Source organism: Gracilinanus agilis, chromosome 1, assembly GCF_016433145.1.
Source record: "Gracilinanus agilis isolate LMUSP501 chromosome 1, AgileGrace, whole genome shotgun sequence".
NCBI lineage: Eukaryota > Metazoa > Chordata > Mammalia > Didelphimorphia > Didelphidae > Gracilinanus > Gracilinanus agilis.
Window position 1 is genome coordinate 10018834 of NC_058130.1, and position 18765 is coordinate 10037598.

The 18765-nt window shown below is 52.8% G+C and overlaps 1 protein-coding gene across 1 annotated transcript; it reads right to left on the bottom strand.

Moving 5' to 3' along the window:
• Window positions 1–1560: 1560 nt before the first annotated feature.
• Window positions 1561–17544, bottom strand: CHDH (choline dehydrogenase). Its single transcript, XM_044681522.1, has 8 exons — window positions 17504–17544; window positions 12018–12744; window positions 10753–10904; window positions 7868–7997; window positions 5030–5164; window positions 4379–4521; window positions 3685–3787; window positions 1561–3475 (listed from the first exon to the last, which is right to left on the bottom strand). Exons 2-8 carry the CDS (start codon window positions 12709–12711, stop codon window positions 3057–3059), a joined length of 1776 nt encoding a protein of 591 aa, XP_044537457.1. The 5' UTR covers window positions 12712–12744; window positions 17504–17544; the 3' UTR covers window positions 1561–3056.
• Window positions 17545–18765: the final 1221 nt, after the last annotated feature.

Consider the following 18765-nt stretch of genomic DNA (forward strand, 5'->3'; position numbering starts at 1 on the left):
GCCCTCCCCACTGCCTTCTGGTCTCTCCTGCAGGCCGCCGTCCCACCCTGTTTCTCTCCTCTTGAGCTGGGGAAGTTGATTCGTTGCACCCGATGACAGACTGTGTCAGCACCAAACCCTCCGTCTCAGATTCCATCCATCCCCTTGGAGATGGCTCTTTCTGTTGGTGGCCCTGCAGACGGTGACCCCAAACCCTTTTGGTTTCGCTCGAGGGCACGTGGGACCAAGGCGGTGCCCGGCTGGGCCTTGAGGACTCGGAGCTTGTTGGGGGCATCGACCCGAGGCCCTTCCAGGGTCTCCAGCAGAACTTGTGTTTCAGGGCAACAACCCCTCCTCAACCCGCCTTCCATAACTGGTTCAGAAAAGACTCGGGGCGCCCCCTTCCCCTCCTCCCCACGGCCCAGATCAGCTTAGTCCTTTCGGCTCGGGGGTACCCCAATGTCGGCATCATTCCCGTGTCGGAGCCAACGGAATTTAGAAGGCAGATTCGACGCTGGGACTTTGACAAGTCACCCAAGTGAGGCTGCGCCGCTGGCACGAGGATGTGCCGAGCTGCACTCGGTCCCAGGGCCGAAACTGGAATTCAGACAAGCAGCGAGTCCCGCGTCCTGGGGAACGGCCACGTCGGGATGGGACGCTCAGTTCTTTTTGGGTGTAAAAGCGACTTAAAGAGGCGCTTGGCCAGTGGAGCCAACGGTAGGCCGAGTCTATTTAAGGGGATTTCGAGGGCCTCTCCACAGGCACAGGTTACCAATAGCCTTGGAAGCAGAGAGAGGCAGCAAGCTGGCTCCGGGGAGAGAGCGCTCATGTGGCGTTAAGACCCGAGATCGAATCCTGCATCAAGTACTCAACATTCCTAACCAAGTCACTTCGCTTCTACCTCTGGAGCCAACTTCTCTCTTCCAGGGACATCTGTAAGACACTTAAGAAACCTCAAAGTACCGAATAACTACTTGTTCAGTCACGTCAGGTTCTGTGGCTCCGTGGATCACGGGGGGGGGTTTGGGGCAGACACTGAACTATGCCATTTTCTCCACCAGGAGAAGATGGTGAATGAGGTTAAGGGACTTGCCTAGGGACACACGACTACTAACTGTCCAAGGCCAGATCTGAACTCGGGTCTCTCTCTGTGGAGCCACCCAGCTGCCTTGTGTAAATGCTACTGATAATCTATTCGTCCTTTTTAGGAATGCTATTGGGGACGTGTTTATCTCGGTGTTTATCGCTGTCACCCAGACTTCACAGCTCTTAACTTGCTATTGGGGGCTCCTTTGGAAGTTTTTTTTTTTAATATGTACCCTATTTTGGGGGCAGCTGGGTGAGTCTGTGGAGAGTCACTTAGAGATGGGAGGTCCTGGGTTCAAATCTGGCTTCAGATACTTCCTAACTGTGTAACTCTGGGCGAGTCACTTCACCCCCTGCCTGGCACTGCTGCCCGTCTGCCTTGGAAGCACTGAGCCAGGTCAGGGCCAAAAGCAAGGGCTGTTTCTTATCAGCGGCTTGAGCGTCCGTCCTGCGGGACAAGAAGCTTCTGGAAATCACGAGGCACCCACAAAGCGGCACGAAGACAACAGATTATTTTTTATTACAATCATTGTTTAAGGCAAGACAGTCCCAGCTCTGGGCCCAGAGAAAACAAACGAGGCTGGAGGGGGAAAGGCCCCACGCGGGTGAGCTCTGCCACGGCTGGACTGGCAGCTTCTTCGTTGCCCAAAGGAAGAGACGCTGATCCGTCAGGCGGTCAACTCGCATTTAAGCGCCCACTATGTACGAAGCCCCCCCCACCCCCACCCCGGGTAGCCCAGCGGCCTCAGAAAAGCCCCGTCTGCCCTTCACTGAAGTTTCCTACCAGAGCAGAGCAGCGGGAGAGCCGAGGTTTGGGGCGCTGCTGCCCTCCCTGCGGGCGGCTTCCCCAACCTCAGCAGACCGGCCGCTTCGGGCACGGAGCATCAGAGCTCGTCTTCCGCTCACCGTCGGTTTGGTCACCGGCGTCGCGTCCCTCCCTTCAGACAGTTAATTTATGGGGAGCCGCGCCGCGTTCTGTGCCCCGATGGCTGAGGGAGGGGGCTGCGGCTGCTCCGGGGGGCCACGCGATGCTCTCCTCCCTGCCCCCAGCCCAGCCTTCCCCCGAGAAGGAGCAAACGTGGCCTGGCTGCAGTCACGGCTCCGGAGCCAACGCTGGAGGGCTCTGAGCGGAGGGAGAAGCCCAGGAGATGCTCAGGCTGGGGCTGGCCGAGGGGCTCCCTGCGCTTCGGTTCGTGTGTGTGAGAGTGAGACAGACGGAAGGAGAGAGCAAGAGACAGTGAGAGGGAGACACAGAGAGAGCCAGAGCCAGCCAGACAACACGGAGGGGGCTTCCAGGGCCAGAAGTTTATGGAGTCTTTAGGAAGTCGAGGCCTTCAGTGCGAGGCTGCCGCCTCTCCTTATAGTAAGTGGGAGGCTCAGAAGGAAGTCAAACACTCCCAAAGGTCTGTCGGTCTTGCTAGTCCTCAGGTCGGGCCCCCAGAGCCCTCCCAATTGGCCTCTTCCAGATGAGGAAACAGGAAGAGAAAGCTGGAGGCCGGGCTGGGGAGGGCAGAGGTGGGTCTCGGAGGCCACGTAAAAGGAGTTTGAAGCTGGGCTCTGATCCCGGCCTTTGGACAATCCCGTCCACAAAGGCGGCCATCCCTTTCCTGGAGGCTGAGGAGGAGCCTGGATGGGGCAGCCCCGGTGACCCAGCAGCCCATCTGAGGCCCGAGAGGCCTCGCTGCTGCCCGGGCTGGGAGCTCTCTGGGGAGGAGGGTCTGAGGAGAAGGGAGGGCCCAGAAGGCCCAGGGAAGGGAAGCCACCCGCCCCGCCCCGCCCCCAGGCCTTCCCGCCCCCTTGTTTCCCCAAACACCACCTTTTCCAACAGAAAGACAGGCCTGGACTGAATGACGAGGGGGGCCTTCTGCGAGTCTGGGCTGGGGAAGGAGGCCGGCAGGCTGGCCCCGCAACACGGAGGGGATTCTGGGACTCGGTTCGGGCTCCCCACAGGGCTCTCCTCCAGCCGCCCCCCCTCCGGGCCCGCCGGGCGCTCAGCGCTGGGTCTCCAGGCTCCTGGGCTGGTAGACGGGGACGTGGGAGTCGCGGAGCGGCGGGCGGCCTCGGATCATGTCGGCGGCCTTCTCCGCAATCATGATGGTGGGCGCGTTCAGGTTGCCGCTGACCACGCTGGGCATGATGGAGGCGTCGACCACCCGGAGGCCCTCCAAGCCGTACACTCGGGTCTGCGGGTCCACCACGGAGGTGGGGTCGGTGGGCTGCCCCATCCTGCACGTGCACGAGGGGTGGTAGGCGCTGTCGGCCTTCGCCCGCACGAACCCGTCGATCTCGTAGTCCGACTTGATGTGGCTGCCCGGCTGCAGCTCGCGGCCTCGGAAGGGGTCCAGGGCCTTCTGGGCGAAGATCTCTCGCGTTAACTTCACAGACTGGCGGAACTCCTCCACGTCGGCTTCTGCGCAGGAGCGAGAAAGGGGAGGGGTGAGACCCCGCCCCCGGGGCACCTCCCCCCCACCCCGGGCGGAGTCACGTGGAAAAGCTGCTCAAAGCCTCCCACCAGGAATGTCCGGAAGGCCCGGCTCCAGGGAGACTCCTGGGATAGCGGCCCTGGAGAAGGCGGGGCTGTGCAGGCCACGCCCACGAAGGCGGAGCCCCGGCCGGTACCTGTGGACATGTAGTTGGGCTCAATGATGGGGTGCTCCCGGGGGTTGGCGCTTCTCAGCTTCAGCCAGCCCGTGCTCTGGCTCCGCATGGTCCCCACGTGCACCTGGGCAGGGGCAAATGCAGAGCCCGCGTGAGGCCCCTCGGCTGGGGTCGGGGAAGGCAGCTCTGGGCAGGCCGCGGCCCCTCCCCTCCCCGCGCGCTCCCTGGAGGTCCCTCCCGGCTCGGAGCCCTCTTTGGCTGCCCCTTCTCAGAACTGCTTCTAAACAATGAAGTGAATGGCCAAGTTTCGGGGGGGGGGGGCCGTGGAAATAGGCGGCAGGGCCTGTCCTCGGGAGAACCTGGGTTCAATCTCTGACCCTTCCTGGCGGGGTGACCCTGGGCGAGTCCTGCGGCTCCTCCGCTCCAAGCTAAGCGGAAGGCGAGGATTAAGGAGGAGCCCAGAGAGGCCCCCCTCCCCCGCCTCTATCCGGGCACCCCCGACCACGTCTAGTGGCTGGCCAAGAGCTCCGAGGCCTGGGCAAGGCCCTCCCGCAGGATCTCCTACAACATGGCAGGCGCTGCCCGGGCGGAGGGACACCTGGAGGAGCCCCGAGTTAGACACGACACGCAGACCCGCCCTCGGGCTCCCCCCACCAGGGCTCGCAGTACCCATCTGTGCCCAGACGGCCTGGAGGGGAGGCCTGGCAGTGCCCACCTGGTAAGCCTCCTGCTGGGTGGGGACGCGCCCGTGGTCAATCACTTGAGAAGGCAGGAAGTGGAACTGGATGTCGGGGTGCAGGACCCCCGGCCGGCTGCGGATGAAGCCGCCCGTCTCCAGGTGGGCTGTAGCACCTTCCCCTGAGCAGGAGTAAAAGACGGTGTTGTGTGGGGCGGGAGCTGGGGGGGCCTCACCAGCCTCATGACCTTCTTGGGCCATGGTGGCCTCCTTGCAGGAAGGGCTGCCCTCTTGGGCCTCCCCCCCCCCCAGACAACGTCCCAGAGTTCCGGATCCTCAGCTAAGCTGGGAAATGGAGGCCCTCTGACGGCACCGCCTTGGACATGTGCAGAGAGGTGACCCCTCTGCCTTGGGCACCAGGAGAACCAGGATGCCCAGAGCGCTGAAGAGCTTGACCTCAGCCCCATTTTGTCCTCCCACCTGTGCCTCGGGGTAGGGCCATTATGAAAGTGCCCACTTTGCATCAGAGGAAACTGAGGCCACATGCCGAAGCCAGAGTCTGAGGCTGCTGCTCGGGCCTCCCCGGGCTCTCTCTGGCTCGTCCTGCTGCCTAATGAAGTGAAGGGAGCCCTGAATGGCTGCAGCTGGGCTCCCTCCCCCCAACAACCCCACCTCCCCCTCTGAGCCCACCTGAAAACCCCCACAGCCACTCGAGGCCGATGCTCATCTTCCGAATGGGCTTCTGGGCCGAGTGCAGCGTGATGGGCTGTGTGCACTCCTGCTGGATGTACATCTCCAAGTGGTCCTGCAGGTTCTGGCCCACCCCTGGGGCAGAGACAGGAGGAGAAGCGTTAGGAGGGCCAGAGTGTAGGGAGTGAGTGAGGCGTTCTGCGGAGGCGGGGAGGACAGCGATGGCCGGGCCCCACCCCAGGGCCTGCTTCTTCCACCTCAGGCAATCTGGGCCTCGATTTAGAAGGGAAAACCTGGCTGAAGTCTCCTTAGAAAACAGAAGACATTTTTCAAAGCCAAAGCGAAGCTCCTGATTCTTTCTGAAAGGCTGTCCAGCTTCCACTCGAGGGAGCAGCCGTTGCCTAACAGGAAGCCCCTACCTGGGGGATGAGAACCAAATGGCCCGAGATTTGGACTTGGCCGAGGCCAGTGGCAGAGTCACCCCACGGCCAAGCACAAAGGGCACCAAGTTGTGGCAGATGAACCTGAGCAGGTGGGCCGTGTACAGCGGGGAACTCCTGATCCTGATTTATGGGGCAAAACAGACGGCCGCTGGGCTCTCTTTCAATCAAATTCTGCAATTTCAGGACCTCCTGGGCTTACACATGAGGGATGAGAGGCGCCCCATGACCTGGCCAGGCCTGATGTCTCCCTTGGACCATCAACATCATAAAGGCAAACAGGCGCTGAACAGAATTTTAGTTTTACTCCTGTGCAAGCGAATGGAAGCCTGTCAACTGAAACACTTTAGGCCAAACATAGTAAAAAAAATGGAATGAGGTTCCCCAAATGATAAATGGGCAAGAGACATGACTAGGCAATTTTCAGATAAAGCAATCAAAAGTAAAGCACATGAGAAAGTGTTCTAAATCTCTAATAATTAGAGAAATGCAAATCAAAACAACTCTGAGGTATCACCTCACACCTAGCAGATGGGCTAAAATGACAACAGGGGAGAATAAGGAATGTTGGAGGGGATGTGGCCAAATTGGGACATTAATGCATTGCTGGTGGCATTGTGAATTGATCCAACCATTCTGGATGGCAACTTGGAACTATGCTTAAAGGGCTTTAAAAGACTGCCTGCTCTTTGATCCAGCCATACCATTATTGGGTTTGTACCCCAAAGAGATTATAAGGAAAAAGACTTGTACCAAAATATTCATAGCTGTGCTCTTTGTGGTGGCAAAAAACTGGAAAACTAGGATATGCCCTTCGATTGGGGAATGGCTGAACAAGTTGTGGTATCTGTTGGTGATGGAATACTATTGTGCTCAAAGGAATAATGAACTGGAGGAATTCCATGTGAACTGGAAAGACCTCCAGGAAGTGATGCAGACTGAAAGGAGCAGAACCAGGAGAACATTGTACACAGATGGATACATTGTAGCACAATCCAATGTAACTGACTTCTCTACTAGCAGCAACATAAGGATCCAGGACAATCCTGAGGGACTTATGAGAAAGAAAACTATCCACATCCAGAGGAAGAACTGTGGAATGAGAAACACAGAAGAAAAACAACTGCTTGAACACATGGGTTGATGCGGACTTGAAACAATCACACTAATGCAACTATCAGTAATAGAGAAATGTAGCTCAGTGGATGGAGAGTCAGGCCTAGAGACGGGAGGTCCTGGGTTCCAATCCAGCCTCAGACACTTCCCAGCTGGGTGACCCCCATCGCCCACCCTTACCACTCTTCCACCAAGGAGCCAATACACAGAAGTTAAGGGTTAAAAAAACAAAACAAAACAAAACAAAACAGTGGAAATGCGCATTGGATATTGGTGGGGGAGTTAAAGGGGGGGTGAAGGGGAAAGTAAAAATAGGAATCATGTAAGCATGGAAAATTTTTTTCTAAAAAAAAAATATTTAAATTATAAAAAACAAAAAAATACAGTTGAAATGCACATCGGCTATGGGGGGGGGGTGGTGAAAGGGAAAATAAGAACATGAGTCACGTAACCATGGAAAATTTTTCTAAAAAATAAAATTAGAAGCCCCCCCCCAATAGTCTAAACTAATCCATAAAAAAAATGGAATGAGGGCAGCAGGAATTACTTTGAGGGTTCGCACTTCAATACAAAGCCAAGATTTCTTTTCAATCATCGTCATTCAATTTCCACAGCCTGGGGAGGTCCTTTCTCTGGACTTGGGTGCTCAGGGATATTCTGGAAGCTTGTGGAGGGGAGGGAGGGACTGTTTTTGCTTTTGTATCTCCAGAGCCCGCCATCAGGAGATGCTTAGGAAATGCTTGTTAGACTGAATTGAGGTTGGGGAAGTGTCTGTCTCGGATTCTAGTCCTGGCTTGGGACACAGTCGGTGCTCACTACGGGTTTACACAAAGCTCGTATTAAGTGCACATGCAGGAGACCCAAAGGCAAAGGGAGGCGAGCCGTCTTCATGGACCAGCCCAGTGAGGCTCGCTCTCTCCAGGTCAATGCTTCCTGCTTGTGGGGGCCAAGAGGAGGCTCAGGTCCTGTAGCCAATCACCATCGCCAAGAACCAGGAAGCCGTGGCGTCCAGCATGGCGCCGCTCAAGCCTCCCCTCTACCTCACACCCAATGGGTGGTTGTCCAGCTCTGGCTAGTGGACATCTAAGGAGTGGCTCCCCGTCCAGAGGCAGCCCCATCCTGCTAAGGGGTGGCTTTAATCGATGGGACGTTTTTCTGGATAATAAGCTCGAGTCCTCCATTCTGGAATTCCCCTCATTACTCCTGGGGGCTCTCCAGACCAAGCGGAACACTTACGAGACAAAACGGCTCGGCGGGCCCCGACAGCCGAGAGCAAACGTACCGGGGAGATGGCAGACGACGGGGATCCCGAGCTTCTTGAGTTCGTCGGCATTGCCAATTCCGGACAGCATAAGCAGCTGCGGTGAGTTGATGGCGCCTCCGCTCAGAATCACCTCTTTGCTAGCGTAAACCTGGAAAGTCACGACGTGATTAGAGGCCAACAAACATTCCAAGCCCCTCCACGACCATTTGGGAAGCGGTCAGCAAACCCCTGGCAGCCCTGAAGAAGAGAAGGGCCCGGCCCGCAAGGAGCTTCCAGACCAGGACAGAGAAAGTGAATACGGCCGATTCTCCGGACCAAAGAACCAGACAAGATGGTGCAGACGTGTCTGAGCAGATTGTTAAGGCACGATCTCTGGCCCTCCACAAGGGAAAATGGACCCCCAGGAGCCGGCGTGGCCTCACCAGCGTCACACCATCCATCCTCAGGCTCTCTGGACAGGCTTCCTAGGCTGGAGGCTCTTCCCACAGCATTTTATGGAGGAGCCGGAATTAGAGGCCAGGAAGGTGCCCTGGAGCTGGCTGGCTGCGAGGACATCTCTATGTGAAGATGGATTAACTCTCCCCTCGTCTATTTTTAGCTCATCAAATCAAGAAGGTAAAGTGCCTCACTTAGCCTCGAGGTCAGCGAGCTCACAAGTCACCTCCTAGTTCAGCCCCCCAAAGGCCACCAGCACTGCCCCCCTTGGGCAGTGCTAGGCAAACTGAAAGGCTGCAACTGGCTTCTGTGATGAGGGGAAGACAGGAGGCGATGTGGAAAAAGGGCTCTAAAAAGAGGCCGCCACAGTCTGGGATGCTTGTTAAGAATCTGCCTCTTTATCTACATTTCCTCTTTGCGCTCTTTCCACCTCATTGTAAATAAAAGCTGCTAAAAGTCGTTTTGACTTAAGCTATAATATCATTATTATAGACGCCATAGGATTGGAGTCAGAACCCTAATTATAATCCTTTCACGACTGACATGGGCTACAAGGCTCTGCTCTTGGTCCAGACCCGCTGACCGCTGGTCATCTATGGCCGATTCCATCTGAAGATGCCAGAAAGCTAGACGAGGCAGCTGCCGCAGGGGCACGAGAGGCCCGAAGTCCTCGGACAAACTGGAGAGCCGCTCTAAGGGCACTAAATACAACGTTCTCTACTTGGGGGATTCGTGCCATCAGCTCGGAGAAGATGACCAACTCCAGAATCTCCACATCCAGCTCACCCCCTCCCGACGACAGTCCGACGGACGTCTCCACGCGAGTGTCTTCGTGGCTCTCAAACCCAACCTGCTCCGTGTGAAGACAGGATTCGCTCCCCCCCCCAGCCCGTTTTTAAACTAATCAAGCAAACTGAAAGACTGTAATTGGCTCCTGTAAAGTGAAGGGACAGGAAGGCACGTGGGAAAAGGACTCTAAAAGTCCTGAACTTCTGGTCCAGGAGGTCTTCGGCCCGAGTCTGGGCTTGGAGGGTCTTGGACTGGGACTGCGGCTTGTAGCTACGACTTGGACCCGGGTCTCTGGCTCTTGGACCGCTTTAAGATGCTCCTGGATCTTCTCCTTTGGAGCTTGCTTGGGTGAGCGAAAAGCTGACCCTCCTTTCCTGGCTTCTGGAGAGATTTGTTCCGGAGGGGCCTCCCCTTCCTGGAGGAGGCCCAGTGGGTGGAATTCACCACCAGGTGCTCTGGCTGAGGATTGACGTGCCCTGCCTGGCTTGAGCTGGGACTGGAGCAACATCAGGGTGACGGGCTAGATTTCTCCTTCACCCACTTGGACATTTCTCTACCTTCACTCTTCCCACCTCTTTGTAAACAAAGCGATTGAACTTGAGCTGTAACATTAAATCAGTGGCCACAGTATTATCTCAGAATTCTCATGTCTTTAGTATTTTTACATCATGAAGACGACGGTTCCCTCCTCTTCCCCAAAGTCTCCTTCAAGCCATTCAGGCTTGTAACCCTGGCATCGTCCTTGACTTTCTCCCTGGCCTTCCCTCTTCCTTTCCAACCAGTGCTGGGGGGCCTCTCAAGCCCATGTCTGCAGCCCTCTCTGCCGTCTTTTCTTGACCACAGCCAACCGTGTGGTGCAGGGGCCTCGCCGCCTCGTACCTGGACTCTTCCCACAGCCGCCTCCTTGGTCTTTCCCCCTCCGTCCTCCAGACCTTCCCTCCTGGACCCTTAAAAACGTTCAGGGGACCCCACTGCCTACTGGGTGAAATACAGTCTCTGACCCATCTGAGTCCTATTCTCTTAAGCTCCAGGCAAACCGGCCTTCTGTCCTCTGACTCCACCAGCCCTTCTCATCTCCTTGAAGGCCTAGCGGAGCCGCCATCTTGCCCTGATCCCCCCACTTCTTGGAGGTGCCGGCTCTCCCTCTGGATCCACCATGCCCCCCTGACAGAATGTAAGCCTCCTGGCTTGAGCTGGGGGTCGTGTTGGCAAAGCCGTGGCACGGGGGCCAGGTGGCACGGAGGGGGCTCTACAGCACCTGAGGATACCCCTCTGGCCAGCCACCCCATGTGGGCACTTTCTCCCTCTGCTATCTGGGGCAATGCGGGGGCTCACAGGCAGCCTGAAGTTGCACTTTGGGCACACGATCTCAAAAACATTCTCCCACCCTGGCCTTCCTCATCTTTGCCTTTGGATCCCCAGCAAAGGGCAGGAGCAGCATCTCTGATGTGGGAAGGGGAGTCGGGGGCCATCTGCAGCACGTGTCACAAGTGGCCGAGATCTAGCCTTTGCGTGAACACCCACAGGGATGGGGAGCCCACTCCCGGCTTCCCCAAGCTCCTGGCCTTAGGCCGAAGGCCGGGCTGAGGGTGAGTGAGTATCCCGGCCCCCTCCTGCCTGCTCCGTCCCTGCCAACAACCCGGCCAGGAGCTCTCGGGGACGCGGACGGACATACTGACCTTCCTCTTCTCGCTACCCTTCACATATTCCACGCCGACAGCTCTGGTCCCGTTAAACAGAATTCTGGTCACAAGGGTTTCCGATTCTGCCTTCAAATTGGGTCGGGGGAGGGCGGGATGGAGGTAAGCCATGGAGGCGCTCCACCTCTGACCTGGGGAGAGAGCAGAGCGGCCTGCATGAACCGAAGGGACCTTCCTGGGACGCCCAGGCTCAGTTCTGCACCGCCCAACTCAAAGGGTGGACATGATGGCCCCTCTGTGGAGGGTGATGGGACCCTCCCTCTGGCTCCAATCTGGGCCCTGACTAAGTCACTGCCAGAAGGAATTCCCGCTCCCAAGTCCTCAAGCCAACTAAAAGTCCATTTCCCAGGCAGTGATGGGAACTGAGATAAGAAGAGGGGCAGAGCTGGCTGAATACGGAGAGAGGAAAACCTGGGTTCAGTTCCTGCCATAGGGAAAGGCCGCCTGCCAAGCACTTCCCTTCTCAGACCTTAGCTTTCCCCTCTGTAAAATGGGAAGAGCAATCTCTGAACAAACTCTCTCTGTACTTGTAAAGGTTAAAGGGCTCTGGATGCCGGTTACTATCTTTGCTTTGATGGAGAAAGTCCCTCTTTTGGGCTTTCTGTGGCCACGGATCCCAGGGGGCCCAGGCCATGACAACGACTGAGCATTCTGGTCCTAGTCCCTCACCCGGAGCATCTGCCCCCCGCTGAGCCTGCCTTTTGGAAGGTTTTTAATCCTGAAGCACCCAAAGGGTCCCCAGGAAGGGGAGACGGCCAGGATTCGGTCCCCTACGTCAGGCTGGTTCAAGGCTTTCCCATGCTAGCTGGGAGATGCCCTTAGGTGGGCCTGGTGGTCACGGGGGTCAGCGCCAAACCGCCAGTCTCAGGGCCGGAGGGAAACAGGCCTAGAGAGGGCGATGGGCCGCCTGGTAAAGGGATGTGGGCAGTCAGTCGATGGCCATCACTCCCCCCTCTGCTCCTGCACCACCTGAGGAGGGGGCTGGCGGCCTCTTTTTGCTTTTATTCCCCCTTTCGGAGTTCCCCCTCAATTTATTCTCCGTTTCTAGGAAGCCGGACTGGGTGCCAAAATGGGTCCTATTTTTATGAAGGGGAAAACCACCTGCTGTTCTCCTCTTGGCCCCTCCGTTTACCCGTCCATAAACCGGCACGTGCCCCCCCCACCTCCGCCAGACACGGACCCAGGAGTCCGGCCAACGTGGGCTCCCGTTAGGGGCACCCCTGGCCGGAGGCGCCGCCCGTTACCTCTGTAGATGGTCATGTCCATCCAGCCGAAGCCCTCCTGCTGGAAGCCGTTCATGTCCTCGGTGAAGGGGTAGCCGGCCTGCTGGGCCGCCCGCAGGAAGGCGTGGTGCAGCGGGTGGTCGCTCTTGCCCCTGGACACGTGCAGGGGGCCGTCACCGCCGCGGTAGCGGTCGGGGCCCAGCTCGTGCGCCTGCGCCTTGCGGAAGTAGGGCAGGCAGTGCTCGTAGTCCCAGCCGGTGGCGCCCTCGCGCTGCCAGCGCTCGTAGTCGTGGGCGTGGCCGCGGATGTAGACCATGGCGTTGAGGGACGACGAGCCGCCCCAGACGCGGCCGCGCGGCCAGTAGAGCACGCGGTTGTTGAGGTGCCGCTGCGGCGTGGTGTGGTAGTACCAGTTGTACTTGTCGTTGCACAGGTTGGACACGAGCGCGGCCGGCATGTGGATCTTCCACATGAGCCGCTTGCTGCCCAGCCACACGTCCTTGGGCCCCGCCTCCAGCACCAGCACCGACGCCTCCCGGTCCTCCGACAGCCGGTTGCTCAGGACGCAGCCGGCGGAGCCCGCCCCGACGATGACGTAGCTGTACGAGTCTCTCTTCTCATCCCCAGACCTGGCCCGCCGGCCCAGCCCGAGCAGCAGCCCGGCCCTGGGGGAGAGGCCCCAGCGCGTGCCGGGCGCTCGGAGGAGCAGAGACATCCCTGCCCGGAGCGGCGCACTCAGACTCCTGTCCTGGAAGACACAAGCCCGGCGGAGCCCCTCAGAACGCCGCGGCCACAGTCTGGCCCGAGGGCTCGGCGGGGAGGCCCAGCCAGCTGTGGAGAGGGCGCCTGTCTGGGGGTGTCCTCCCTGCCCCCTCGGCACTCCGGACCATCAAGAGTGAAATCCCGGCGGGCTTCCTGCCTCAAACCCTCCATCCGGCCTCCACGCGGGGCCCAAGTCACTTTCTTTCATTGATTGCAGTTTTTGGAGTCTGAGTCTCCCCACCTCACACAGGGCTGAGCACACGGGCCTGACCACCTCGCTCGGGCTGCCCAGCTGGGACGGAGGCCGCTCCTCAGGCCGGCATCGACCACATTGGGGCCTCCCCTACAGCACCACCCCAAAGCCAGAGTGATTTCCCTAAAGTGCACCTAGGACCGGGCCAGCCCCCCACTTAATCAACTCTGGCTTCCTACGGAGTCCGGGTTTGCTTCTTTTGGCATGTCAAATCCCTGGTCCCGACCTCCCTCTCCCACTTTAGTGCTTCCTTCACACAGTGTGCAGGGGAGCCAGACTGGCTTTCTCCCAGCTCTTCCTAGGTCACGGTCCATCTCCCATCACCGTGTCTTTGCTCTGGCTACACCCCACTCCTGGAATGCCCTCCCAATCTCCAGGTCCCTCCAAGACTCCACTCAAGAACCCACTTCTCCTCAAAGATCGTCCAGGGAGGCTGGGATCCTCCCCCACAAATTACCTTGAGGTCTGGCTTATTTTCTGCGCACCCCACCAAGGTCCTTCCTAGGGAGGCGCAGAGCTCCAGATGGGCACACTGGCAGCACACCCTGAGGAAGCATTGCCATTGGCCTTCACCGTGAGGGAATGAGAAGGGCCAAATGATAATGCTCACCCGGGGGATGGGCCAAGCTCACGTCTTCCGAGTCTCGTCCTGTCCGTGTCTCCTGGCAGCCACAAACAGAAGCGTGTGTAGACTTAAAAGCTGGATCCAAATTCTACTGACTGTGATGGGCAAAAACACCTGACTGAACACGTCCTGTCTGAGGGCCAGAGCTGGCCTGGGTCTTCCCCTCTGTCCCTCAGGTGAAAAGATAATGGAAGCAAAGTTCTTCATGGAGCTGTTCAGAGGTTCTCCCAAGGAAGAATTGAACACAGCCTTTGTTTCAGAGCCATTCCTAGCCCATGTTACCCAGTACATAGATAGCAGCCCTTTCCCATCATCTGTCCAGTCTTTTCATCCATCCTTCCCTCCATCTATCCACATTAAAGTCACACACAGCCAAGAGCTATCTTCTCTGCTCCCACTTCCAACAATTAGCAAAGGGGAGAGACGAAACTTCAGATTCAGAGATTTCATTTCCCAAAAAATGAGGGTGAAGAAATAGTCGTCATGGTCACTAAGGAGAGCAAAATGAGTCAGAGCCAAGAGAGAGAATTGGCAGCGGCATCGTTTCCCAGCAGACAGTGCCCTAATGCTTTAGAATTGGCAAACTAACAGAAAGACACCTAATCCTATCACTGGGTGCAGAAAACGCCTTCGACAAAGTACAGGTTCTTACCTGTGCTAGAATCCCCTCAAAAACCATAGCTATATATTTTATCATTTTTAATAGGATAAAAGCTAAGAATCAGAAATTAAAAGCTAGAGTTATTCACAATGGGAAACACTAGAAGTTTCCTCAATAAATACTTGAAGCATGTATATCTCTTTCTCCTTGCTATTATTTGATATAGTTTGAGAAATGCCAACAATAGAAATTAAGATAAAAGAAAGATTAAAGAAATAGACACAGGCAGGTAAAACTGTTCTTTGCTGATATGATGGCTATCTTAGAAGGCCCCACAGAAACAGCAAATAATTTGAAACAATTCACAGCCTCAGGAAAGGATCAGGGACAAAATAGCTCCCACCCTCCCCCATTAGAGAAGCAGTGGGTGGTGAGCCAGCCACAAAGCTGGGCTCAGGTCCAATCTCTGACATATCCTAGTTGTGTGACCCTGGGAAAGTTCTCCTGAATGTCTCAGGTCCTCCTGACACTCTATTCATTGCAGCACCTGGCTGTGTCCCCATGGCTGATTCATGCAGACTTTTTTTTTTTCATGATAATACTCTCACCCCCCCCATTTTATTTAATTAATGATACTATATTTTTAATGATATTATATATTTAATGATAATCAAACCACCAAGAGAATTGGACAGAAAGAATATTCTGCCATTTCAAGAATCAAAAGGTCAAGAATTCAAGGGGAAATCCTAAAAGAGGAAGAATGAAGGGAGAAATGATACTCCCTGATTTTGAATCATCAAAATTCTTTGGTGCGGATTAAAAAAATGAGGTTGACTAAAAGAAAGGCTTAAATGAGGAAGAATCAGGGTGAGTAGAGCTTAATAACCAACTGAATGTTCAATAAACTAGAGAATATAAATGCTGAGGGAAGCACTCACTATTTGATGAGAAAATATTTGGGAAAATGAGTCAGTAATGTGGCCCGAAAACTAAAGAGTCACATGATGGAAGAAGGGGAACTGCATCAATTGCCTTTCACAGCTATGATGGTGGGGAAGAGCTCTTGACCAAAAAAGGATAATAAAGGATTATGAAAGAGAAAATAATCTTAATCCAACCACAAGAAATTGAAATTTGCAGTAACAAAATCAATGCAACTAAGAAGGGTATCTGTTAATGGGGCGGGGTTGTGTATGCACATCAGATGTCTCTGATGAGGAGCTGCTATCCAAGATACATAATGAACTTGGGACTATGAAAGGCAAAGAGCCAACACCAATGGACGGATGATAAGGTTTGCAAAACAAGCATTGCAGTCTATTAATAACCACATGAAACATTGATTCAAATTACTAACAGAAAGAGAAATGCAAAGGGCAGCAACTCTGAAATCCCACTTCCCACCCAGCAAGTTGGCAAAGATGACCAAAGATGGAAATAATCCACACTAGAAGGGTTGTGGAAAGCCAGGTATATCAATATACTTTGGGGGACAGTCAACAATTGTTCCAACCATGCTAGAAAACAATGAAAGAATGAAAAAGGATTCTCTGAACAGAATTATATGAATCATGGGAAAGAATGGGAAAGGCTTGGATCAGTGATTCCCAAAGTGGGTGCCACCACCCCCTGGTGGGTGCTACAGCAATCCAGGGGGGTGGTGATGGCCACAGGTGCATTTATCTTTCCTATTAATTGCTATTAAAATTTTTAAAAAATTAATTTCCAAGGGGATAAGTACTATTTTTTTTTGGAAAGGGGGTGGTAGGCCAAAAAAGTTTGGGAACCATGACTTAGATAAATAGTGAAGTAAGCACAGCTTGGAAAAACCAATATTCAGGACAACAAACATGGAGTCAGAGAAAGAACAACATCATAAAAGAAACTGAGCTTCTCAAAGCTAAAACGATCTTGTTTCACCTCAAGAAGAGAAAATAGACTTTCCTCCTCCCAAATTCCTTGTAGAGGGGGAGTAATGACAGGGGAGTAACACTGCATATACTGTCAGACTCAGGAGAAATGTCGGTTGGTTTCACGATCTGCTATTTTTCCTCACTTTTAAACTGATTTGTTGGCAAGGGAAGGCTCTGGGTAGGGAAGGCGGGAAGGACTCCTTTGGAAATGAAGGTGATTTAAAGACCAAAGAAATAAAAAAGAAAAATAACTTCAACATCCTTCATATACATTATCTCACAACCATCCCACAGGTCCTATAGGTATTACTGTCTTCATTTTATAGATGAAGGAACTGAGGCACAGAGCCCTTACTTGATATGTTCATGATCACCCAGCATATAAGTTTCAGAGTTGGAAATCAAACCCAAACCTCCACTGACTCCAAGCCTGTCACGGCATTGGCTTTGCTGCCCTTCCTCTCACCCAGCATTTTTAGATTGGAAGTCCTCCAAGGGCAGAAACTATCTTTTTTTTGGGGGGGGGGGAGGTATCCCCAGAACTTAGCACAGTTCATTATAACCTTAGATGTAAATGTGTTAAAGTCACCAAGAAAATGAAAGAGAATGGCACATTGGATAAGAAAGCAAACTCTAAAACAATCTGATATATAATAGACACACATTTAAAAATGAAAGAAATCAAGAGAAGGAAAACAACAGGCTAGGACAAAATTTACAAGGGCAAGCACATTACAACCATAATTTTAGATAAGGCAACAATAAAAATTGATGACAAGAAAAACAGGGAAACTATACTACTCTTCAAGGAAATTAAACAATGTTATTACTATTGGATAGAATAGTATCCACATTCATATGGGAAAACAACTGAATTGCAAAAAATATTTAGGTAATAATCTAACTGCAAGAGCCTAAAGCTCCTCTTTCAGAACTAAATAAATTGAACAGAAAGATAAGCAAAAGGAAAATCAATTAAATAGTTGGAGAAATTAGGTTTGAAAGATGTGGCATCTGGATGAGAACAGTAAATATGTGTGTGTGTGTGTGTGTGTAAGTGCGTATCTATATCGATTTATCTATAGCTATTTCTCAACATGACATACGATCTCCTAAAACGTGTGACTATTCTAGGGAGCAGAAACACTGTATATAAATGGAAAGAGGCTGAAAGAGTATTATCATTTACAGACCTCAATTCAATAAAAAGGTAACAATGCAGACAATACAAGTAAGATGCAGGACTAAATGGAAACTAAGTAATAATGCTTTAAACAATGAGTCTATTTCAAGAACATATCACGAAAACAATTAAAAATTGTAAAAGAGAGTAACAATGAGACAACATACCAGAATTTAGGGATGCCACCAAAGTATTCCGACTTGGAGGAAATATTCCCTCTCTGAAAACCTTCCGAGTCTCTTTCTCTGAAACTAGAAAGTAAAGAAATAGAAAAAGAGGATTAAATGAACTGACCAGGTAATGAAAATAACTAGAAAAGAAATTAACACCCCCTCCCCCGCAAAAAAAAAGTTATCTCAAAAATTAGGAGAAACTGATTAAAAAGATGATAAAAACAATAAAACCATGAGCTGTTTTTTTAAAAAAAAAAATCAACAAACCACTAGTTAACATTTTTTAAAAGGAGCAAAATCGATGAAAATTATTAAAATTATACTATAGGTACACGTGTTGGTTCTTTCATTAAAATGGAACCATCTGAGAGAAGGATCTATTTTTTAACTCTTGGATACAAAAATTTTAAGTAAACTTTTAGCAAAATAACTTTGTCCAAGAAAGCATTTGCTTTGACCAAGATGCATTTCTACCATGGATACCAGGATGCTTCACCCCTTGGAAAGCATTTAGTGAAACTTAGTCCCCAAAATGACAGGAATAATACAATAAGGTCAATGGCCTATGACAAAATGCAGCACTTCATGTTTGAGTAATTCCGTTGAAACAAATGGGCATAGAAAGGTCCTTATTAATATGCTCAAAAGTACACATACAAAACCAAGAGTTAGCAATATCTGTAACAGGAAAACTGGATTTGTTTTCCCATTAGATATTCCAGTGAATAGAATGGTACAGAAGGAACACTCTATCTTCTTACTCTCTCTGCCAGTTCTAGAAATGCTGTCAGTGACAATAAGATGAAAGAAAATTAAAAGGATAAACAAAAGCAGGGTGGCACGATAATTGATCCAGACATCCCTAGCAAATTAGTTTCAAATTTGAACACAAAAACAATCAAAACAAAAACCAAATGACTAATTGCTTCGGTAGGCAGGTCTGAAGTCAGGAAGACTCATCTTCATGAGTTCTAATCCGGCCTTAGACACTTTGCTAGTTGTGTGACTCTGGGCAAATCACTTAACTCTGTTCGCTTCAGTTCCTCGTCCCTAAAATGAACTGGAGAAAGAAACGGCAAACCATTCCGGTGTCCTTGCCAAGAAAACCCCATGTGAGGAGAGTTGGCCAAGTCCGAAATGGCCGAACCACAACAGCTTCAGTAGAGTATCGGGATACAAAACAAATCCACAAAAAGGCATCGCCACTTGCAGCGGACTTCCAAAAATCAGAGAAAAGTGACCGAGAAGGTGCATTA